At 46.3% G+C, this 25,622-nt stretch overlaps 1 protein-coding gene across 2 annotated transcripts in view; it reads left to right on the top strand.

Moving 5' to 3' along the window:
* The first annotated feature begins 6,678 nt into the window (after positions 1-6,678).
* Positions 6,679-25,622, top strand: part of SSBP2 (single stranded DNA binding protein 2) — a 252,053-nt gene continuing 233,109 nt past the window's right edge. For both annotated transcript variants that reach the window (XM_073582256.1, XM_073582178.1), the window contains exon 1: positions 6,679-6,835. In XM_073582256.1, coding sequence (XP_073438357.1) covers positions 6,780-6,835 — 56 coding nt within the window. In that variant the 5' untranslated portion in view covers positions 6,679-6,779. The remainder of the gene's footprint in view (positions 6,836-25,622) is intronic.

Raw genomic sequence — 25,622 nt, 5'->3', positions numbered from 1 at the left:
AAAGTCATTATCTCAGTAAATTAGAATAATTAACAAAAAACAGCTGTAAATGCTTCCTAGGCGATTAAAATGTCCCTTAGTCTGTTTCAGTAGGCTCCACAATCATGGGGAAGACTGCTGACATGATAGATGTCCAGAAGGCAGTCATCGACACACTCCTCCAGAAAAGTAAGCCACAAAAGGTCATTGCTAAAGAAGCTGGCTGTTCTCAGACTGGTGTACCCAAGCATATTAATGGAAAACTGAGTGGAAGGAAAAAGTGTGGTAGGAAAAGGTGCACAAGCAACCAGGTTAACCGCAACCTTGAAAGGATTGTGACAAAAAGACCATTCAAAAATTTGGGGCCGATTCACGAGGAGTGGACTGCTGCTGGAGTCATTGCTTCAAGAGCCACCACACACAGACGTATCCAGGACATGGGCTACAAGTGTCGCATTCCTTGTGTCAAGCCACTCATGACGAATAGACAACGCCAGAAGCGTCCTACCTGGGCCAAGGAGAAAAAGAACTGGACTGTTGCTCAGTGGTCCAAGGTGTTGTTTCCAGATGAAAGTACATTTTGCATTTCATTTGGAAATCAAGGTAACAGAGTCTGGAGGAAGAGTGGAGAGGCCACAATCCAAGCTGCTTGAGGTCTAGTGTGAAGTCTCCACAATCGGTGATGGTTTAGGGAGCCATGTCATCTGGTGGTGTAGGTCCACTGTGTTTTATCAAGACCAAAGTCAGTGCAGACGTCTACCAGGAAATTTTAGAGCACTTCATGTTTCCCTCTGCCAACAAGCTTTTTGGAGATGGAAATATCATTCTCCAGCAGGACTTGGCACCTGTCCACACTGCCAAAAGTACCAATACCTGGTTTAAAAACAACAGTATCACTGTGCTTGATTGGCCAGCAAACTCGCCTGACTATAACTCCATAGAGAATCTATGGGGTATTGTCAATAGATAGATGAGAGACAACAGACCCAACAATGCAGACAAGCTGAAGGATGCTATCAAAGCAACCTGGGTTTCCGTAACAGCTCAGCAGTGCCACTGATTGCCTCCATGCCATGCTGCATTGATGCAAAAGGAGCCCCGACCAAGTATTGAGTGCATTTACTGAACATACATTTCAGTAGGCCAATATTTCAGATTTTAAAATAATTTTTCAAGATGGTGTTACAAAGTATTGTAATTTACTGAGATAATGACTTTTGGGTTTTCATTGGCTGTAAGCCATAATCATCAACATTAACAGAAATAAACACTAGAAATAGATCACTCTGTCTGTAATGACTCTATATAATGTATGAGTTTCACTTTTTGTATTGAAGAACTGAAATAAACTTTTTGATGATATTTTAGTATTGTGAGAAACACCTGTATCTTTAGCTGTGCGACCTGTGTCACAGCCAAAATCGCTTTCTAGCCTCAAACGAAACGTTATCACCTGTTCATAGGCTTAGATAACTGTTAGATCAGTGAGCGTCCTAGTGAACGAGAACAGAGCCTTATAATTCCCCATATGGTGTGGAGCGGTAGACAGCTCGGTGCTCAGTTCTTACCATTGGTCGGAATCCGCAATGTATCCCCTATACAGAGGAAAATGATGGAAACCACCCAACAGGTCCGTGCTGGTCTGTATTCTTTGGTCCTATGTCAACATACAGAAGGGGAGTGACAAGTTATTGGTGAGGGTTAGGCTAGTTTCACACTTGCTTTTTTTTGCAGCGCGTTTTTCCCGCAAAAAAACGCATTGAAAAAACGCATACAAAAGCATACAACTGCTGCGTTTTTTTCAAGCATTTTTATGAGCATGCATGAAAAAAACGCAGCGTTTTTATGCGTTTGTATGCGTTTTTAGTGCGTTTTTACCGCGTTTGCGTTTTTTTCCAACATTAGGTGGCCCCTCACACTAACCCAAACCATGACTTTACTAACCCTAACCCTGACCCTGACCCTAACCCTGACCCTAACCCTTAACCAAATCATACTTAACCCTAACCCAAACCCTAAACCCTAACTAACCCTAACCCTGACCCTAACCCTGACCCTAACCCTGACCCTTAACAAAACCATACTTAACCCTAACCCTGACCCTAACCCTGACCATAACCCTAACCCTGACCCTAACCCTGACCCTAACCCTTAACCAAACCATACTTAACCCTAATCCTGACCCTAACCCTGACCCTAACCCTTAACAAAACCATACTTAACCCTAACCCTGACCCTAACCCTAACCCTGACCCTAACCCTAACCCTGACCCTAACCCTTAACCAAACCATACTTAACCCTAATCCTGACCCTAACCCTGACCCTAACCCTTAACAAAACCATACTTAACCCTAACCCTGACCCTAACCCTGACCCTAACCCTTAACCAAACCATACTTAACCCTAATCCTGACCCTAACCCTGACCCTAACCCTTAACCAAACCATACTTAACCCTAACCCTGACCCAAACCCCAACCCTAACCCTGACCCTGACCCTAACCCTAAACCCCCTTAACTAACCCTAACTCTAACCCAAACCCCTAAATTCCATGGTTAAAAAAAAAAACGCATATGCAAAAAAACGCATACATGAGCATGCCAGTGCGCACATATGCGCATCCATAGGCTATAATGGCCATTTTTAGCGCAAAACGTGCGCATATGTGCGCATGCGCTTTTTTGCAGGGCCAAAAAATGCAACATGCTGCGTCTGGAAAATACAAACGCACACCCCAAAAAAACGCAGCGCATGAAAATCGCATACATGCGCTTACAAGCGCGCAGGTATGCGCACCCATGTTAAATATAGGGGAAAAAACGCATGCGCACATATGCGTTTTTTTCCAGCGCTAAAAAACGCAAATGTGAAACCAGCCTTAGTATTACTTCTTTTATATTTTTAGACTACTTTGAGCCCTTTGTCAAAAATTATTTTCCATTGCTGCACCGATAAACTGACATATGTACCAACCATCAGTGTAATGACATCTAAAGGAGTTATCCAACTCTTAAAAAAAAGAAAAGTAAATTTGATAAAATAACAAAATAAACTGGTTGGCTACATCAGTCACATGCTAACCACCGGTAAGAAAAGACTGAGAGCTTCAGCTCTGGATCTCTGGGTGAAAGATGTGGTGGATATAGGTCACACTTGCAAACTTTTGGTAATTCTTGTCTGGGAGGTAGAGATAAATTGCTAACTTTCTCAGGCGAACTTACTATGTAAAGCCGGTTTCACACGTCAGTGGCTCCGGTACGTGTAGTGACAGTTTCCTCACATACCGGAGACACTGACACACATAGACCAATTCATTTGAATGGGTCTACGCAGATGTCAGCGTTTTCACGGACACACTGTCCATGTGCAAAACATGGAGACGTCAGTGTTTGTGGGATCGCACGGTCCACAAAACGTGCTGAACACGTGCACACGGAGACAGTGTATACTGTCCTCCGTGTTCACGGACGGCCACCGGGGAAGAAGCGCTACAGTAAGCGCTGTTCCCCGGCGGCTGGTGCTGAACGCAGCTGTCATTCTTCTGCTATGTCGGCAACAGCGAGAAGGAGAGAATGAATGAAAACCCGACGTGGGGTCCCCCTCTGTGAACTAACCCGGCAAAACTCACAGCTGCAACTCTCAGCTGTCAGCTTCAGCAAGGTTGGTTCTCAAGAATAAATAATTAAACAGCGTGGGGTACCCCACATTTTTGTACAACCAAACTGACTAAGGCCGGTTTCACATTAGCGCATTTTCAGCGCGCGCACGGCCGGGGGTAGCTCCGCCCCCGATCCGGCTCTCTGCCCGGCGTGCCCGCCCCTTCCTTGTAGCGCCGCCTCCTAGCGGACAGCGGCGCCTGCGATCGGCGCACCCTATCTTTAGCATAGGGTGCGCCGATCGTGCGCAGGCCGTGCGCTAGTTGCGCTTTGACCTGCGCTGCGCACTTTTGACGGTGCGCCGTGCGCGCCAAAATCAAACTTTTCAGATTTTGGCGCGCACGGCGCACCGTCAAAAGTGCGCAGCGCAGGTCAAAGCGCAACTAGCGCACGGCCTGCGCACGATCGGCGCACCCTATGCTAAAGATAGGGTGCGCCGATCGCAGGCGCCGCTGTCCGCTAGGAGGCGGCGCTACAAGCAAGGGGCGGGCACGCCGGGCAGAGAGCCGGCTCGGGGGCGGAGCTACCCCCGGCCGTGCGCGCGCTGAAAATGCGCTAATGTGAAACCAGCCTAAAGCTGACGCCTGCTATTCTCAGGCTGGTAAGGGGCCATTGATCTTCCCCCACCCAAAGACTGAGCGCCGGACAGGTATGGATATTGTTGGTTTATTATTTTATAATTTTTTACAGGAGAACGATGGCATCGATATGGGATTGGGAGTATAATAAAGATTTAAACACTGAGTGTGGTGTATTCTTTCATTAAAACACTTCCTTCTTATTGTGTTTATTTAACCCTTGAATAATAGATAGGTGTCTTATTGAAAACTCTCCATTACTAATCCGGGCTTAATGTCACCTTATAATAGCAAGGTGACATTAACCCCTTATTAACCCCACTTGCCACCTCTACAGGGTTGCCACATGGACGTGGATAGCTCCTGTACCGGAATCTTTTGGACGTGTGAGACCGGCCTGAGCAGGAGAGAATGACAGCGGCGTTCAGCACCAGCCACCGGGGAACAGCGCTTACTGTAGCGCTTCTTCCCCGATGGCCGTCCGTGTGGTCCTGATGCGACACACGGTTGCCACATGGATGTACCACGTATCCACACGGACATGGATAGCTCCGGTACCCGAATCTTCTGGACGTGTGAGACCGGCCTGAGCAGGATATTAATGACTGCTGAAGGTCAAACATGCTGCCGGTCACTTAATGCTGCCCACAGTGTGAATGGGACATGCATGGGGATCTGCAGCTCCTCAAGGAGGGCTCCCCACTTACAAGAAGCCTCATGGAGGTCGCCAAGTATGAGATGAACATCTCCCACCGCATCTCCTGCATTACCGTCCTCTGTGGCCTCTAACCCTCGCACCTCTGCTGCCCGACTGAGCTACCTCCTGCCCATTTGGCTAAGTGCACACGTACCGGAACTCTCGCGGAAATTCCCGCGAGAATTCCGGAATTCCAGTTCTCGGGAAAATCGCATTTTAAATTCCCGCAATTTTCCCGCGGAAAAACTAGCATTTTGCAAGCGTATTTAGCTTGCAAAATGCTAGCGTTTTCCAAGCGATCTGGAGCATCACTTGGAGAACTGATTGACAGGTTGATCACACTCGTCAAACAGTGTTTGACGAGTGTGACCAACTTTTTGCTACTGAGGCCGCCTATGCAGCATCAGTAGAAAAAGATAAAATGTAAAAAAAAATAAAAAACGGTGTTATTCTTACCTTCCGACGTCCCGCGCATCCGTTCCCAGTAATCCTTTGCGAAAATGCCCGCGATGACGTCCGTTCTCGCGGGATCGCGATGTCTCGCGGTCATTCGCGATGACGTCACGCGAATGACCGCGAGACTTCGCGATCCCGCGAGATCGGACGCCATCGCGGGCATTTTCACAAAGGACTACTGGGAACGAGAGCGTGGAGAGAGGCGGGAAGGCTGGGCAGGACGTCGGAGGGTGAGAATAACAATATTTTTTATTTTTAAATTCTATTTTTTATGGGGATATGGTGCCTAAAGCCCGGAGGACAGTCTCCACTCCTCTGGACCGTGGGTACCATCCGCAATTGTTCTGCTTACTTTCCGCATGGTGTGCACAGCCACATGCGGGAAGTAAGCGGAACAATGCATTCCTATGGGTGCGGGATCGCCGCGATTCAGCAAATTAATGAGCATGCTGCGGTTTTTACCGCGAAGCGATTCCGCCGCGGTAAAAAACACAGGATTAGCACAGTATTGCGGAATCCCATAGGAATGCATGGAATGCTTATTTTTCGCGGTTAAAACCGCCGCGGAAATGCGAAAAAAACGCCACGTGTGAACTCAGCCTTATGTGCAGCCTGTAAGGCCACAGCCTCCTCTCCTCCCGGTGTCCGCACCCTGTGCTCCCCTCATGTACCGCGCTGCTCTACCCAGATTATAACGCTATGGCTTCTGCTGTTTACATCTTAATTGAAATGCCAAGCGTTTACAGTGCAGCCAATCACAGGGCGGCTTTCATTCACTTGCATAATGAAGCTGCGCTGTGATTGGTTGCTACGAGTGACAAAGCTTAAGTCACTGATTGGCTCAAGTGAGCAGCAGCCTGGGCCGTACAGAACCGCATGTAAAAAACCGCGTTATTCCTGTGTATGTGCACAGGTTCTAGCATCTCCCAGCCGTCTCCACAGCCTACTCCGAGCTCAGCGGCAGCTCCGGGCCGTGTACTGCAGTGGTGAGCTGACGCTCCAGCCCGCACTTTCCTCCCGCCCGGCCCCCTCCTGTGAGCGCTCTCCCGGCAGCGGCGGGAGGGCAGCGCGTCACACGGAACAGCCAGTTGTTTAAAAATCCTTCTAGAACGGTTTCAAATCCCCCCTCCTCCTCCTCCCCCCCCAGCTCCGAGGAAAGGAGGAGGGGGTGGAGGAGGAGGCAGCGGCCTGTGTGCGCCGCTCCGAGCCCGGCCTGCTGAGGGGGAGGAGGGCGCACTGGAGGGAGGGGAAGAGCATGTCTGTCACACTGGTTGCTATGGCGAAGGGGCGGGGCCGGCCGCCGGGCGGGCCTATCAGGGCGGGCGCTGCTGGTGTCGCCATGGTGACGGGGTTGTTCCTGGGGAGGCTGTGATCGGTTGACAGGTGTGTGACAATCGGAGCTTTCTGCAAGCATGTACGCCAAAGGCAAGAGTAACAGCGTGCCGTCCGACAGCCAGGCCAGGGAGAAGTAAGTGCGCCCGCCGGGGCCGAGCGCGGGGACCGGGGGGGACGGGCCGGGGCTGCCCAAACTTCTGCCCTCCTGTGTGTGAGCACGGCGCCGTCACCGGGGCCGGGAAAGTAAGTTTGGGGCAGAGAGGTGAGAGCGGAGTGTGCAGCCCGCCGCCGGCCTCCAGCAGCCCCGGTCACTGCACACCTGCTCACCGGCGACCTGCTCCGCTCACGGCCGAGCGCGGCGGCCGCGGGAAAACTTTTGTCGCAGGGGGAGAAAAAGCTGAAATGCTGCGACCGCGCTGACATCGTGCGACATGTAGTGCATGCGACATCTGCCCAGAATTGTCCTCAAGGATCCTGATGGGCAGCAGAAGTTTCCCTGAGCGCTGCCTGTGCTGCAGTCCTGGAGCGGAGTGACATTACCTGCCCCATCCGGCTGCGACTTCTCCAAGGCTTCTGGACTCTGCAGCTTCTTAAAGCCTGATACTGATGGCCGGAGGGGGCAGGTTAGCTGTCACCGGGGGCATGGCTGCTGGCATCCTCACCTCATGCTGTCACTAGGGTGGCAGGGTCTGGCTCCTGATCATTCCCCACATGTGCAGCTGCTATTGTGCCCCCTTCCTGTGGGGGGGTGACTCTGCCCCATCTTGGGGGGTGGGGGGGTGACACTGCCCCTTCTTGGGGTGGGGGGGTGACTCTGCCCCATCTTGGGGGGTGGGGGGGTGACTGACCCTTCCTGCAGGGGGGTGTGACTCTGCCCCTTCTTGGGGGTGGGGGGGGTGACTGCCCCTTCTTGGGGTGGGGGGGTGACTGCGACACTTCCTGCGGGGGGGGGGGGGTGACTGACCCTTCCTGCGGGGGGGGGGGGGGGTGACTGACCCTTCCTGCGGGGGGGGGGGGGTGACTCTGCCCCTTCTGGTGTTATTCTGCTGGCACGTCTTGTTCTTGGCCATTCCCTGCCTCATCCTCCTGCGCGCTGTCATTCTGGGATGTTGGACCCCATTATGTGACGTGGTGGTCCCCTGTGCCATTACTGGCTGAGCCTCCATGCAGTCAGTATATAAACAGCAGCGCACATGCTGACTGTCCCCCGTCCTGCCTGCTGACTTGTATCAGGCAGGACTTTGCTACCTGGAGACCATCAGCACGAGCTCGCTAACGACCCAGGACTCGTTAGTAAATGTGCATTATGTGTGAAACTGATGGCAGATATCTAGAATATTGCGTTGCTATTGGTGGGACCCCCACCTATTCTTCGACACCCCCCCCCCCCCCCCCTTGCAAGTCTTACCCTTGCCAGGACCACCTGCTGTACAGAACAGCAGCTCCAGCTCCATTCAAACAAATGGGTCCAGCTGCCGTTACACCGGCTGACCAACTAAATGCTGATGGTTTCAGTAAGTAAACTGTTATTCATGTAACTACCAAGGCAGCCATTGCCTGATACTCCTGCATTGACTGGGTCCAGGGGCCACAGATCTGCAGTACCCTCATCCTCCTCCTTAGTTATATCTTAGCAGTGTGCTGTCACTTTAAGAGCTGGTTATAGCCCCGATCAGTGTCCTTCCTTGGATCAGAGAGGGTTTGTTCTCCCCCCACTAACCTTTCCTTGGGGATTGTTTTCAGTGTGCTTTGTGTTGGCCCCTCTGAGCCCGATGTGTCGGAGCAGTGGTTGGGGTCCGTCTCGCCGCCCCCCCCCCCCCCCCCCCCCCGGTGTGTGTCTGAGTAGTGGATGAGGTGTGAATAGCCCTTGAATGTTTTCTAACATTTGGAGGAGTAACCATGATAGAAGTACGCGTCGTTTGGCTTCTCTGACTTTACTTTTGTGGCCATTGTTGCTGAAGTGACAACCGGAAGTGTGGCCATTCCTGCGGATCACTTTCCAATTTGCTTCTCAGCGACTGTTGGTAGAACTGTTATTTTGTTATTGATGAAACACACTGAGAAAATGATAGTCGGAGCCGTAAGGACTCTGTGTGCCGCTGCTCTGCCTTGTGAATGAGCCCATGAGAAAACAGACATGATTAGTGCCGTTCCCCACGTGTCTCACAATCAAAAAAGTGTAATCTGTGAGGAAATCAGAAATCTCAAAGAAGTGATTAAGGACTTCTATGTGAAAGGGTCGCCCTCAGATCTGCTGCTTCAGCTCCATGGGGGGGCTAATGCCCGTACCTGCATCATAGATTATACACCTAAGGCAAGAAGGCTCCTCAGTGCCCCCTTCACAGGGCCAATGGTGGGTGCACAGTGCTACCCCTCAATCATCATGCCACCACCCCCTAGCTTGACAGCGCTCCTTGCCCAGTGCAAGCACTGCCTGTACTGACTCTGCCGGAGCCGTGTGCACACAGAATCGGTGCAGGTGCGCTCTCATCCCGCTCTCCTGTCTGCAGCAAGGAGGAGGGGGATGGCTGCACGCCTGCACTGATCCTGGGAGAGTTTTATAGGGGCCAAGTCAGCATGGGTTTGTAACTAATAAGTCATGTCAGACTAACTTAATTTCCTTCTATGACGGTATCACTGATTGGGTGGATCAAGGAAATTCTGTAGATATAGTATATCTTGACTTCAGCAAAGCATTTGACAAAGTCTCTCATACAATCCTTATTGAAAAAATGACTAAGTATGGAATGGACAAGGCAACTGTTAGGTGGATTCATAACTGGCTTAGTGATCGGACCCAAAGAGTGGTCGTAAATGGCTGCACATCCAGTTGGAAGAATGTCTCAAGTGGCGCGCCACAGGGCTCTGTCCTGGGCCCTGTATTGTTCAACATCTTTATCAACGATTTAGATGAAGGAATTGAGGGTAAATTGATTAAATTTGCTGATGACACAAAGCTAGGAGGGATAGCTAATACTAGAGAAGAGAGAGAGAGGATTCAAAAAGATTTAAATAAACTGGAGAAGTGGGCAGCAACTAACATAATGGTTTTTAACAGGGAGATATGCAAAGTACTACATCTGGGCAATAAAAATGAAAAAAGCATATATAGAATGGGAGGAATAGGGCTAAGTGACAGCACATGTGAAAAAGACTTGGGTATACTAATAGATCACAGACTGAATATGAGTCAACAGTGTGATGCAGCAGCAAAAAAGGCAAATGCAATTCTAGGATGTATTAACAGAAGCATACAGTCTAGGTCACGTGAAGTCATTCATTATTTCCCTCTTCTCCTCTTTGGTCAGACCTCATCTGGAATATTGTGTCCAGTTTTGGGCACCACATTTTAAAAAAGACATCAACAAAATGGAGCAAGTTCAGAAAAGAGCGACCAGAATGGTGACTGGTCTGCAAACCCTGTCTTATGAGGAAAGGTTGCAGGATTTGGGAATGTTTAGTTTGCAAAATAGAAGACTGAGAGGAGACTTAATAGCTGTCTACAAATATCTAAAGGGCTGTCACATTGTAGAAGGATCAACTTTATTCTCATTTGCACAAGGAAAGACTAGAAGCAATGGGATGAAACTGAATGGGAGGAGACACAGATTAGATATTAGAAAAAACTTTTTGACAGAGTGATCAATGAGTGGAACAGGCTGCCACGAGAAGTGGTGAGTTCTCCTTCAATGGAAGTCTTCAAACAGAGGCTGGACAGACATCTGACTGGGATGATTTAGCGAATCCTGCTTTGAGTAGGGGGTTGGACCAGATGGCCCAGGAGGTCCCTTCCAACTCTACGATTCTATGATTCTAAGTCCCCTATCTTAGATGTGGTATAATCTTAGTTTTCACAGTGAAGACTCCCTTTAATAGAAGTGTGTCCCCTGTTGTGGACCATCATCTGGCCACAGCGAATAGTAGTTACAAAAGGTGGCACCTGAACATCCATGGCCTGTACTGGGAGCTGTGGGATGCCATGTTTCCCCACTGAATTCTCAGGTCTCCGTAGTGGCTGTCATCGGGGGTTTAGGCTGGCAATGAACATTAAAGGGGTGATCCGGGACTTTGGCTTTTTTTTGCGTTGGGTGTAAGAACTTCGGGGCAGGTAGTTGGCAACTACCTGCCTGTTCTGCCGTGTGTCATCTCTGCCGGCGGCAACTCCTGTTTGATTTTGCCGCTTCTTCTCTTCTGCTCGGTCTTGTCAATGGAGGGTCGCTTCTGATGTTCTTCTGATAGGCAGTGAGGAGACGGCTGTCAAACTTTTCTCCCCACCACAGAAACTGGGAGATTGAATACCAGCCGCCCGATCCGTATGTCCCCGATAACTGTAAGGTTGAATCGGCGGCTCCTGTAGACAGTAGCTGATTGGCCAGTTCTCCCCCTCCTAATATTGCCGATTTCTTCTGACTTTTCTCTTATGTGTATGGGGCCGTTAGTCCTACAAAAAGTGATTTGATAAAAGCAAACTTTTATTTGTGGAGAACTCTGAATTATTCTCTTTATACGGTTGAATTATTCTTCTATTATTTTAGTAGTTACAAATTTATTTTTTTTTTCTTTTTTTTAGTCCAACTGGAGATATTACAGGCTATGATTGTCTTGGCGCATTATCGTTGTTTCTGTAATGTATATTTTCCTATATGCTCTTTTCCTCTGTTCTGGATATAGCACATCACTGTATCTTCCATGAGAGACCATTTATATATATATATATATATATATATCTCTATCGTTGTTCACATTTGTATGGATGGACTCCTACATCCAGATCCGGGCACAACGGAGTTAACCAGGTCAGCTGAGGTTCCAGGTGGTTCACAGGAGTGAGCTGGTCTACATTGTTGGATATATATATATATATATATATATATATATATATATATATATATATATATATATATATATATATATATATATATATATAATCTGCCTTTTTTTCCTTCGCTCCTGCCGTGCTGATTAAATCTTCTAGTTTCCAGCCCAATTTGTAGCTACACGTGGAGCAATTTGTCACTTGTCACAATGAGCTGATCCAGGCGCTGTCAGTTTGTGCACATCAGATAGATCTAGTATAGGTCCGTCCAAGTGGCGTTGCTTTACTATTACAGCATATGGTGCAGAGAAAGAAATCCCGGAAAAACCCCACACGCTCCACAGACCATCTCACAGGGTGCACTAAATAAAAACTACAAGGTGCTGCCGAAATGCAGTCACTTTTATTTATTTTTTTAATTATATTTCTTATTTTGGCTTACCTGCCGTTTGATCTGACTTGAAGTAACAGGAGACTGTTTTGTATGTAATAAACATGTTACACTTTTTTTTTTTTTTTTTTTACAAATTTGTGAAGTTGGAAGATTCTTGAGGCCTCAAATGACTTTCCATGTATGTATTCCGGAGAAAAGTAGTTGTTGTAAATCGCCAAACCGCTGCAGTGGTCGTTCCTGAAATTGAAGTTGGTTATTGGTGGATCGGCCACTGAACTGAGTGCTTCATCCGCAGACGCTGCTGTGTGTGATTTGGCCCATATCGGCTGTTACAGCCGCCGCTCATTACACTGGACAAAGAATGGACGATCTTTCTGAGAACATTCTTGGACTTGTCCGACTTCTTTATATGCTGTCATCTGCTCGGCCTTTGTGTTCAGCGGCCGACGCTTGGGTGGAGTTATTCCTGTTTGGGCCAAAAATGGCTGAGATAGGATTAACCATTAAGTTTCAGCTGATAATTGATTGTCCCATTTTGAGCCACTTTAGACTAGTGTGTATGGCCACCTTGAGGCCACGTTCCCACCATGAGGTTTTGGTGTGCTTTTTGACTCTGCATATTTTTACCTTGTCAAAAATGCAACAGCTTAGATCTCCAGCAAAGTGGATGGGATTTGATAGACCGTACTACATCCCCACAGTTTTTTTTTTTTTTTTTTTTTTTACTCCTCATAAACTGACGTGCGGTGCGAGTTTCATTTCCGCAACATGTCAATTTTTCTTGCTGGTACGCAGAGTTTTCTGTGAAGACTTTCCCCATAGACTTGTATTAGCTGCGGCAAATCTACATGTAAAAAACGTACGTGTATTTTTATTGCGTTTCCATGGCGGAAGCCCTTGAAAAACGGATGTAATCCACACTTAAGTATCGGGGAAGTTTTGTCAAAGCCAAATACCTGGAAGTATCAAAAACAAAGCCATCTAAGGCATGAAAACAAAGCCATCTAAGGCATGACGTCAAAAATGCGATTTAAAACAAAATGAAAAGGTCCAAGTAACCTAATTTAAATAGTAGGTGCAGAAATTCTGCTGCGTCCAAAGCTCGTCATGGGAACATAGCCTTAGGCCCTGTGCACACCTTGTGTTTTTGCCACTCCGATTTGTCAACAAAACCTGAAGCCAGCGAAGTGAATGAGAAACCTGATATCTCGTGCACGCGTTGCAGTCAAAATCGCAGGTGAAAATGCGCGTTTTTGCAGCTGCATTTTTCCTGCCAAGTGCTGCAGAAATGGTGCAGAAATGTTTGCGTTCCTTTACTCAACCTGCCGGGAGATTAATGCTGCACAAGCCGTGACTCCTGACGCTGGCTGCTTTATTGCAGATCTGAATAAAGCACTCAGCCCCTCTAACGTTGAATGTGGGGGTCTTTTTTATGATATATATATTTTTTTTTTTTTTCAGAATTGGATTTATCTTTCGCCTTAAGGCCATGTGCACACGTTTCGGATCCGCAGCAGTTTCTGCTGCAGTGTTCAGTACCACTATAGTCAATAGAAAATGAAAAAGGCTGTGCACACGCTGCGGATTTGCTGCGGTTTTAAATCCGCAGCATGTCACTTCTTTGTGCGGAATCCGCAGCGGTTTTACACCTACTCCATTGTCCAGGTGTCAAACCGCAGGGGAAAACCGCAGGCTAATCCACAGGTAAAACGCTTGTCTTTTGACCTGCGGATTTTTCAAAATCCGTGCGGAAAAATCCGCAGCACAATCAGCAACGTGTGCACATGGCCTAACTGTTTTAGTGACTTTTTAGCACAGGAAGTTGCATGTTTGACAAAACAGCACCAAAATATCTAGCGTTCATAAAATCGCCCCAGAGGGGGTACTGCAGCACTTGTGCAATACATCTACCAACTTTTTGCAGTGTGAATTGGACTTGATGGTGCTGTGACATCAGTTAAAACATCCTGGATGTGACCAATATAATTATTTTCGCCCTTCACTGCTGTTCTTAGAATCAATCGCCGTCTCCCTAGCAGACCCTCAGGTATGCCGCACTGATACTTGTAGTACTCCTTCTGTGATGTACGTACTGTCTGATGTTTTCCTCGGTGTTTTTGCCCAGCCTGTCCCTCACTGTCCACAGGACCGCGCCAGTCGGCCAGTTCTTCTCCTGTCCATGCATAGTTATCTTCCATCACTTGGATGGCAGCGCTTCCTTCAGATTGATTCTAGAGCTGAATTACCACACGTGATCATAAATCTTTCCCGCATGTAGGTAAGACTTCAAATGGTGACAGTAGTAATGGAGAGAACGGTGATAAAATGACCATTAAAAGGCGGCACAATGATACAAACACTTTAGTAGCTGCCCTGATCACTCCTGAACAGACAATCCCCCAGCACACAGAAAGGTACAGCAGGACGGGTGGGCTTTAGAGGCCTAGTAGAAAATAGCCTGTAAACATGCCACCACTTATGGAGGCTTATTGCCTCTGTGAAGCCCCTCATACACAATCGATAGCTGAATATTCGGCCGACCCTCCTCCTCTGTTGTCAGACTCCCCTGGCGGCGGCCCTTGTCACTAAGAACAAAAGGTTTGCCAGGCTGAAATTGGACACGCCGAATCCTTGTCTTCCCAACATCATCTGTCGGGGGCCCCCACATGCATTAGCCTGTTGGCCTATATTGGGGGAGGGGTTCGGCCGTCGTTAGATTTATATGTACTGTATGTGGGGCCTTGTGTGTGTGGCTGTTACCTGCAAAGAAGGTGGAACATTCTGAAAGATAAAATGGAACATAAGGCAACTACATGGGGCAATCCGGAGTAAGGAGTAAAATCCCTCAAAATCGATGCGCCGTGGTGCCACACTATTGCAGCTTATTTTTACTGATAAATTGCAATTCTGGATCATAGTTTAAAGGACCATTTATAGTTTCCTATTAATATATTCTGCTATAAAAAATAAAATGGATGGCACATACATGACAAGTGAGAAAAGAATTATCCAAGTTTTCTGAACTCTTGACAATTTTTTTTTTTTTAATACGTTTGTATGATCCCGACCCAACAGAAATCGGCACTGTTCTGGTAAAGCTGTCTAAGCCTTTGTAGCTTATGTGCCGTACAAAATGATAGCGCGCAGCGCTGTAGTTTAAAGTATGGAGGAGCGCAGCAGCCACATGTCATGGCAGGTGATAGTCCATCTCTGACTCCCATTAGACAGTACAACTAAACCGCTTGGATGATGAGTATTGTTATTGTGGGGAATCGCATATATGGGGCCGGGGACAGTTCTGTTATAGCTGCTGCTCGGTACTTTCTTGCCACTTCTGAGCTGCTCCATTGGGAATGTTTTCTACTTCCCTCTATGGGGATCTATTACCAATATTAGTGAGGGATAAAACCTGGACTGTAATAAATGTCACTGCTGCCGTGCCCCTCTTTACATAGAATTGCCATCTGCACCGGCCTCTCAGTCCTTCACCTTGTTGGAAGAACCGGTTCCTAGTAATCCAGTCCATTTATGTGACCCAGGAGTTTGGCTTCTAAACAAATAGTCCTGACAAGTTAATAATTACCAGTGGCAAATACTTGGCAAACCCTCTGAATAGAAGACACACTTCAGTTTACTACTTGTGGCTTACAATGACAGCTTGGCATTCAGTAAGGTCTCCACATTTGTGTCTGATGTGTATTCAGTGAGGTGTCTGATATCTTCTGCATCTGATTTATTAGTTTGCGAAAGGAAGGACATTTGGGGTTATGTATTAACAACAGGAAAGAAAAATTAAAAAAACAACCTTATGTTAAAAGAGGTCCTTTCACCAAATGTTTCATGTTGAACTAGATACATGATGTAATAATGGCTGCACAGCGGAATAAAACATTGTTGTTTTTTTTTTTTTGTTTGTTTTTTTTTAAATCTCGCCTCTCCATTGCAGAAATATCTGCAATCAAAGCATTTCACACTTAATGAGTTAACACAAGTTATCAGATAGTACCCATCCCCAGTGAAAACTTTGTGTCCTTGTAGGATGCTGACCAATCATAAGCAGGCAGCAACACAGCAGAAAAGAACACCCCCCACACCATAGTTTAGAGCAGGTTTGTCAGTGTAGATGTAATGATACAGCTCTGATCACTTGGTCTAATCTCCTGCGTGATTAGAAATCAGAGATGATGACCACCTTTCAAATAAGTCCTTTTAAAAGAAGGGCAGAACAGCTAAGTTCAGATGTGTCACATTACAAACCCTTTCTTAAGCTATACTTCTCTCCTAGTTGTTCTGCATTGGCCCTCCCCCACTCTACCTATCCAGAGGTGTGTCAGTGTAATCACATTTATGTTTGATGTGCACAGCTTGTAATTGCTCTGCAGTGAGATGTGCTGAGCAGATCAGGTGATCACATGATTCCGCTCTGCAGCCACTATTACATCCCGTGTCTAGTCCAATATGAAAAATGTGTTCAAAGGTCCTCTTCAAGTGATCAAGTCGGAGCCTTCCAAAGATATTTCGCATGCAGCAGTCAGTTATTGCATTGCAATAAGTGGACTTTTAAAAAGTGTGTGCACGTTGGACAAGCCTCTGTTGTCCTAGCTCCTATGTGTAACCATAACCTGAGAGATCACAACCTTTTGCTGCAGGGACAACACAGGTGCGTGTCATTTCTCCTGACCTCCAGGGATGAATACCTGGATTGACACAAGGCATCCAGATTATTTTGCTGGCAGAGACCCTCTCAGAAGACAAAAGTCTGAAACTTGGATTAGGCCGGGGTCAGACTTGCGAGAAACTCGCACAAGTCTTGCATGTCAATACCCGGCACTGCCGCCGGCACTCGGGACCGGAGTGTGCGGCTACATAGAAATACATGCAGCCGTACGCTCCTGTCTGAGTGCCGATGGCAGTGCCGGGTATTGACATGCGAGGCTCGTGCGAGTTTCTCGCAAGTCTGACCCCGGCCTAAGGCTGTAAACTGCTTATCAGAATGGCTGAAAATAATTGAAGGAATGAAGACAATTGACTGAAACATTGCGACATTTTATAAATTGTCAAAAAGAGAAAAAAAAGCCAGCTCACCTGAAGGCATGTGTAGTGGATAGCCCGGACCACGTGCAGTCTTCACGCAGTAACCAAGGAAAAAAAAAAAAAGGTCCAGCTTTGCATATTCAAGTCCAATTTATTGTTAAAAACAAGTCCAAAACAGAGCAAAAAATGGTGTGTTCACATGAGTAACAAGTAGTAGATTACGCGTTTCGAACAATAGCTTGTTCTTTCTCAAAACTCAGTTTTGAGAAAGAACAAGCTATTGTTCGAAACGCGTAATCTACTACTTGTTACTCATGTGAACACACCATTTTTTGCTCTGTTTTGGACTTGTTTTTAACAATAAATTGGACTTGAATTTGCAAAGCTGGACCTTTTTTTTTTTTTTTTTTTTTTTTCCATTTTATAAATTGGGTTGTCTTCTTTTAGAAAATCTTCTGCCATTTGTGGAATTAGTTCTTAAAAAAATCAAGCTGAACTTCTCCTCCCTGAGTCCAGTGTCGGCTCTTCCCCGCTGCCCTGGTCCCTGTTGTTTAGCTGCAGCAGTGACATCACGTGGATAGCATGGCAGCCAGCTAAGTGGCTCATACCATCCACATGGTCAGAGCCGCTGAGCTCAGTGATTGCCTGCAGCGTTGTCGACATGATGTCATTGCAGCAGCCAAACAGAGACTGGAGGGGAGAACTCGTTTGATTTTTGGCCCTGTCTATGGCTAGGTTCACATGTTGTGTTTTCTGCTGCTTTTTTTTCTGCAGGCAGAACCTGCTCTCTTGGCAGTAAAGAAGTTGCTTACAAAAAGCAGATTTTGCTGCTGTTTTCAGGATCCCAAAGTTTGGCTTTGCTTCCACCACAGAAGCATGAAAACAGGTCAGAAATGCAAGACGTGTGAGACCATCCATATATGGAAAAAAGGCAATTTGATCAAATTATTTAATGGAAAAAGATTTTTATGTCTGAAGAAATAGTGACTATTCTAAACAAAACAGTCCTCAGGAGTTCATGACAAAATACACAATTACAATGTAACTGCGGGGGAGGGGAATTGGTCTGGAATAATTTACCTAAGACATTGGAAGAGCATTTAGTTTGTAGGACACTGTTTACTTCCACACTTTGGTCTGCCCTTGAGTTGGTCAGGTATTGTTCCATCTCACACCTTGGTCAGCCAATGTTTACTGCAACCTCCTAATATACATGGTCACATCACTAAATTAAGATAATTATGCTAATCCGAACGGCCATTCTCAGGTGAGGAGACCAAGACATTATGGTTTAAACTTGGGGAAAATCACAAAAATTAATGAGTATCACACACATGTTTTTTTCACAAAAGAACACAGCAAAGCCTGATACCTGCGTTTTTGGCTGCGTTTTTTCCACTTACTCATTGCTTTCTATGGGTGAAAAAATGCTGTAAAAACGCCGAAAATAGTGACATACTGCAGTTTTAAAAAAATGCAGCAGTTTTCAATTCAGCCAGGGAAAAATCCAATGTGTGCACATAGCTTTTGCTGGTACTGTAAAACGCAGCTCTTAATTTGCATAAAAACGCAGCACAAAAAAAAAAACCCTCGCAGTGAAAATGCAACGTGTGAACATAGCCTAAAAGTCGTTGGGTATAGCAGCTCAGCTCTTTTGAAGTGAACAGGCTAAGCTGTAAGCATAAACAACCTGTGGATAGATGGGGGCGCTGTTTTAAAAAAAAAAAAAAAAAGTTTGCTGCCATGCATTGTTCATCGGTCTGTACTGGCATAAGTGGTACCCCGATAAGAGGGGACAGTGCCCCCAATTATACCTGGCATATACAGCTGATGTTCTAGAGCGGTCGCTGCGTTTAATGATCCCATGGGCATTGTTATGTTGTCGTCACACGACATAGGTCGGGGATGCTGGTTGCCAATATCTCACACAAGGAAGGATTGGAAACGAGTAAAACTCCACCCAGATCTCATGTTGTCATGGAAACAATCTGTGCCAGCAGGAATTACAATATTTCAGATGGTAACTGTGAAAAATGTCTCTCTGCCCGTGTAGTAACGTCAAAAAGCTGCTTTTAATTTTATCTCCTGTGACACCAAATTGACACGTGTATTTCCAGTCATACCCATTCTTCATTTTGGACCCTCCCGCCCCACCCCTTTAACCGCACTGATCAGGCGCCACCCTTGCTCCTCACACGGCCCTGCTCTGTTGTAGCCTTTCTCTCCTAGAGCGATAATAATGGCCGTTATGAGCGTTCTCCATAGTCCCCTTTATGGATATCGTTTCCAAGAAAAAAAGGAAAAGTAACCATTGGCAATGTGACCGAATCAAGACACTGGTGACGTGCGAACCAAGGCTGGCTCGCTGTGTGGCGGACAGTTCTGCTACTGCCGAATACACGTGGTGACTTTATTCTGCCATTTCAACATCTCTGCTTGCTGTCAGTGATGCAAAATATTTTTGTATTAGTTTCTGGGTCTAATTTCGTGTGACGCAGGTCCACAGCTCGTTATGGTTGACGGCGCTGTAAGTGCTACTATTCTACAAAGATGGAGCCGTAGGTGCTGTCTGGTCTTACTCCTTAACTTAATGTTTAGATACAAACCCAGGCAGAATCCAAAGAAGAAAAGTCTTCCAGCCGTGGTAGAGATTGAAGCCATGTCCACACCTTCATTATTTGGTCAGTTTTTTACCTCAGTATTTGTAAGCGAAAACTCTGAGTGGGTGATAAATCCAGAAGTGGTGACGTGTTTCTATTATACTTTTCCTCTGATTGTTCTACTCCTGGTTTGGGCTTACAAATACTGAGGTAAAATACTGACCATATGAACACAGCCTATTAAGGTAAACTTTATTCCAGCATGTTTAAAAGGATCAAATGGCTCCAAGGATAGTCCTCATTTATGGATCCCTGAATATGGGCTGAAACGCGTAGGAAAAGGATTATACTTGAAGCTGTTTGATCCTTTTACATATTCTGGAATAAAGTTTCCCTTTTAAAGGGAATCTGTCACCCCTTTTTTTTTTAATATGAGCTTCCGGCACCGCCATCAGGGGCTTATCTACACATTCTGTAATGCTGTAGGTAAGCCCCCGATGTAACCTGAAAGATAAGTAAAAAGAGTTATATTATACTCACCCCGGCGTCCGGTCCGGTCCGATGGTTGTCGCGGTCCGCTCCGACACCTCCCATCTTCATATGATGCCGTCCTCTTCTTCCCATCCTGTAGTGGCCCCGGCGCACTGCTCTTCCCTGTTAAGGGCAGAGCAGAGTCCTGCAGTGTGCAGGCGCTGGGAGAGGTCCGGCGCCTGCCACTGCAGTATTCTCTGCCCTCAACAGGGCAGAGCAGTGCGCCTGTGCTGGAGCCACGACGGGCAGGAATGAAGAGCACGTCATCGCTAGAAGATGGAAGGCGCCGGACCGCGACTCCCTCCAGACCCGAACCGAACCCGGATCGCCCCTGGGTGAGTACAATATAACTCCTTTTTCTTCTCTTTCCGGGTACATTGGGGGCTTATCTACAGCATTACAGAATGCTCTAGATAAGTCCCTGATGGCGCTGCCGGCAGCTCATTTTCGAAAAAAGGGGTGACAGATTCCCTTTAATGTGGAAGACTTTTCTTTTGGATTTTGTCTCACCATATCCGGCAGATTTGGTCTCCTCTGTGCCGAGACTCCCATAATAGCCTCCACATCTATATCATTGGTAAAACCGCACACAACCGTGAGGACAAGTATTAACCGTTTAAAGGGGTTTTCCAAAAAATAAATTCTATAAAGAAATTCCTTTATTTGGAAAATCACGTTTTTTGTCTTTGGAGGTAATCGCTATCGTACATTATAATGGCCGATGTCTTGTTACAGGGTCAGAAAACTGTCCTAGCGTGATATCGGAGAGGATCCTGTGAGAGCATGTGCAGGTCACCACAGCAGAGGTTCTACTGCACATGCCCACAGGGCCCAGTGTAATGCAGCTAGTAATGGCCAGTCTTTGGCTGATGTCTAGCCCATTGGTCTATAGACATGAACACTGTGCGCACGCATTACGGTGTGAACACAGCGTTTTCACACCAGTCCTTTGTGTTGCTTGACTTTCATTTCTGTCTGTGATTTCTCTCACTAGCACAGTGTTATGTAGGGTTTCCTTTCTCTTTTCCGTTTGCCTCGCTATAGTCCGTTTCCCATTTACTCGTTGTGTGCGCCGCCTTTAGGGCCGATTTCCAGGTTTAGACATCCACATGTTACTTCTTTACTGCTGAGGGTCTCTCCTGATTTATAAATCCAGTAGTACTGTTACTATGGTGTTTTACTTAGGCCTGTTTCACACTTCCGTTTTTTCAAATCCGTCAAAATCCGTTGTTTTCCGTAAAAAAACGGATCCGCCATTTTTTGCAGGATCCGTTTTTTTTGTCCCACAGACTTCCATTACGGTTACCGCGGATCCGTCAAAAAAACGGATCCGTTTTTAAAAAAACGGATCCGTTTGCATCAGTTTCCGTCAAAAATACGGAAACGGATCCGTTTGGCGGACACAAAAACGGAAGTGTGAAACAGGCCTAAAAGGGATGGTCCAATTCTTTTACAGTGATGGCCTATCCTTAGGATAAGTCATCACTATCAGATCTGTGGGGGTGCGATGTATGGCATCCCCTCCGCTCAGCTGTTTCCAGTGCTGGCGGCTGTGCTCAGTTGTGCTCCGTCATCTGTATAGCGACCTCAGTGGGGCACTGAAGATACCCCTTTATTAATCTGAATAGGAGCAGAAGTGCAGTACCCGGCCGCGGCCATTATACAGTTGTGGAGAACATGTGCCCGCCACTGGCACTGGGGGCAGCGGATGTGCCGGATATCGCACCCCCACCAATATGAGATTGATGACCTGTGCTGAGGATAGACCCATCAGTATAAACGTACCGGAGAATGCCTTTAACAAAATAATGGTTGTGATGTTCTTGAATGTCAGATATTTCAAAACTTTTTAGACAAAGTGTTCTTAATAATTCTGTGACAGGATTTCTGCAATAGTTGTATGGAATTATCATTTTATATAGGAAGGTGTCAAAATATTGTGTTTTTTATATATAAGATGAGTAATGCAATTAGTAATACCTGTTTTTGTGTACATGCTCTAAAACTAAATGTACACCTATAGGGTATCTCTACTTTCAAGTAACGTTTCAGAATAAGCTGCCATCTGTGAGTGCATGAGGAGGTATAATACTACTTTTGGCCATTATATGACTTTTATCCTGCATTTTCACCGGTTTTTGCCTCTGCCTCTTAATTTGCAGTTGGCTCTGAGCTGGTGGGAGGAGACTAGCGGTTCTGATGCCTGCCATACAGGGCACACAGAGAAATTCCTGATCTTCATTACTTTGCCCACAGAGAGAAGCAGTAGCTTGACAGACAATAAACAGCAGTACTAAGCAGTGTACATGAGAATCCAGCTGTAGTGAGTCACATTATGAGATACTGTGATGAAATTCACACAAATTAGATCCACCTGCAATTTCCATTTTCTTACTTAGCTTTTTGGGGTGATTTGGGATCTAACCCTCAGTTTGATTTAACTTTTGATACAGCAATTAATCTGACAGTCGAATCTCCATGAACGAAAAATTCAAGTGTTCCCTTAAAGGGGTTGTCCACTACTAGGGCAACCCCGTCTTAAACTAAATAAAGCATATACTCACCTCCTGTGCCGGCTCCGTTCCACCGAAGCTGGCACGTGCGGTCCCAGGGTTGTGATGCGGTGAAATGACACGTGATGCCCAGCGCCCAGTCAGCGTTGCCATCACTGTTTCCGCCTTCGAACAAACAAAATGAAGAGGGAGTCTGGCCTGCAGCTGATCCCTGGCTTCCTCTTCAAGTTTGTCCAAAGGCTGACACAGTGACGTTACCTCTGATAGGGTGTCACGTGTCACAACACCGCATCACAGCTCCGAGGGGAGAGAGAGAGAGTGGCGACACCACTGGAACGGCGCGGGAGGAGAGTATAAGGTTTATTATTTTAGCGGGGCCAAATACTTAGTTTAAGAAGGAGTTGTCCTAGTAGTCGACGACATCTTTAAGACCCACATCCGTATGCCACAACCTGTGTACGTCTTCTAGGGGTGCAATCATTCTGAGTGGTCCCTTCCCCGTCCACTGGTGGCATTTACATTCCCCTGTAAACAGTTTTTACTCTGTTTTAATCTTATTTGCTTTCACTTTCTATTTAATCTAGATGTAAGCGGAAGCCTCTTCTAGTATTACTGGGGCCTTAAATTGTAAAGGCCTCCATCTGTTCTTCTTCACTTCATACCAGAAAGCCCTGATGTGTCTACACCTCGTACTTATAATATATCGCTTCCCTTCAGTGCTATGAAGCCGTCATGGCTGCTGTTTAATGGCACATAGTTATAAATCCACCCCTCCTCCATCGTTATCTTTATTACTTGGAGCCGGAGTCTGAGGAGGGAATTTTAAACAGGATCTATCACAAATGTACTTATTTTTTAAATTAATGATTTTTAATTATGTGGTTGTATATAATACTATTGTGTATGTATATGTGTGTGTGAGAGATGTATATAATAAACGGTATATTTGCGAGGATTTCCTCCGGGTTCTCAACTCTTGAGTCCCAATGGATAATGAGATGATAATGTCTGGAAAGCGCTGTGGACTATGATGGCGCTATATAAGTAAGCATAATAAATAATATATATAAATTTTTTTTTTCATTAATATTTTCTTCAGGCCTGGAGTTGCCCTTTTGATTCGGGTGGTGTTTGTCAGAGCATGACACCCGTAAAGTGAATGCAATTTCTGTAATTTCATGCACACGCTACTTATATTTTCCTTGCAGGTTTTTTGAAGCAGTGTCACTTCTGCGGCATGTGAAATCTTCGAGTGTTTTTCACCCATTCAGATGAATGAGACAAAAAAAAGGCATAAAAGAAACACATACCCTTACACAGAGCACATATGGCAGATGCAGGCCATACGATCACTGGCCCTGTCTCGCATGCTGTTGTCACACCACTATATGCCCCCTGTCATGTGCAGTTCACAGCTATGGGGGAGCCACGCTGTCACATGGAGTGTTTGGTTGGCAGCTGTCTCGGCCGTCTCTCCCATACACAGGAGCGTTCCTGTGTTCTCTGAGAGAGCTGCTGTCTGACGCTGCCGATAGTTGAAAATCGAACATGACTTTGCTTTAAGTCCCCATGACAATCCTTTGTCTGGGCCCCTCATACACATTAGACTGTCGAACAATCCTGTTATCAGCCACTTTTTCCTAGTTTAGTCCAAGGTTATTTACACACGTTACGGAATTGCCGCGGGAATTCCGTAATTCCATTCTGAGGGAAATATGTTAGAAAACCGCATTTTAAATTCCCGCGATTTTTCCGTGGAAAAACTAGCGATTTGCAAGCGTAATTAGCTTGGAGAATACTAGCGTTTTCCAAGCGATCTGTAGCATCACTTGGAAAACTGATTAACAGGTTGGTCACACTCGTCATACATAGTGTTTGACGAGTGTGACCAACTTCTTACTATTGAGGCTGCCTATGCAGTATCAGTAGTAAGAAGATCTAATGTTAAAAATAATAAAAAAAAATAAAAAATGGTGTTATTCTCAACTTCCGACGACCCACGCAGCGTTCCCGATCATCGCGATGCTCCCAGCAGGTCCCGTTCCCAGTGATGCATGGCGACAATGACCTTTGATGACGTCGCGAGACCGCATCGTCATCAAAGGTCATTACCGCAATGCATCACTGGGAACAGGAGCGTCGCTGAGGCCTGGTGACACTGCGAGGGACATCGGAAGGTGAGATTATGATGATTTTTTTATTTTAATTCTGTTTTTTACAGGGATATGGTACCCAGAGCCCGGAGGACAGTCTCCTCTCCTCCACCCCCTGGGTACCATCTGCAAATGTTCTGCTTACTTTTCGCATGGTGGGCACAGCCACATGTGGAAAGTAAGCAGAACAATGCATTCCTATGTGGGCGGAATCGCCGCGATTCTGCAAAATTAATGAGCATGCTGTGGATTTTCCCGCGATGCGATTCCGCCGTGGCAAAATCCGCAGCATTAGCACAGCATTGCGGAATCCCATAGGATTGCATGGGATGCTTTTTTTTTTTTTTTGCATTTTCGCGGCAAAATCGTGCGCGAAAACGCAAAAAAAAAAAAAACACAACATGTGAACACAGCCTAAATGTGGATGTTGGGTATTCAGGATACATTTCACTCAGTTCTCCTCCATTTTTGACTTTCAGCCTGTAAAATACTTGGGGAAACAAATGTAAATTTCATTGCATCTTGGTAATGAAATCTAATTTCCAGGGGAGTTCTTCCGCAGATCGTGTGACACTCAGCAGGATGGCCCTCACGGCTTTTGCCAAACAGGCAGATAATGACCTCCCGCTACCATGACAGTCACAGGAACAAAAAGCCAATACATGTTTATCTCCTGAGGAACGGCCTCCAGGTTAGGGAATTCTGAGCGCTGGTGTGCGCCGTGTTTTCCTGTTTCTACACACAGAAGGTTACATTTCCTCACTGACAAATAGGTAAAGCGAGAGGTCAAGATGAAGTGGGGTTTACTGAGCACTGACAAACACAAAAGGCCAAAGGTAGCCGAGAATCTTTTGGCACATAACAGTCATAGCTCTCTGT

The sequence above is a fragment of the Dendrobates tinctorius genome, unplaced genomic scaffold, assembly GCF_039654945.1.
Source record: "Dendrobates tinctorius isolate UK_male_01 unplaced genomic scaffold, ASM3965494v1 ptg000003l, whole genome shotgun sequence".
In the NCBI taxonomy this organism is placed as follows: domain Eukaryota; kingdom Metazoa; phylum Chordata; class Amphibia; order Anura; family Dendrobatidae; genus Dendrobates; species Dendrobates tinctorius.
The sequence above is the reverse complement of the archived record's forward strand: the minus strand, read 5'-3'. Positions and strand labels throughout refer to the sequence as shown.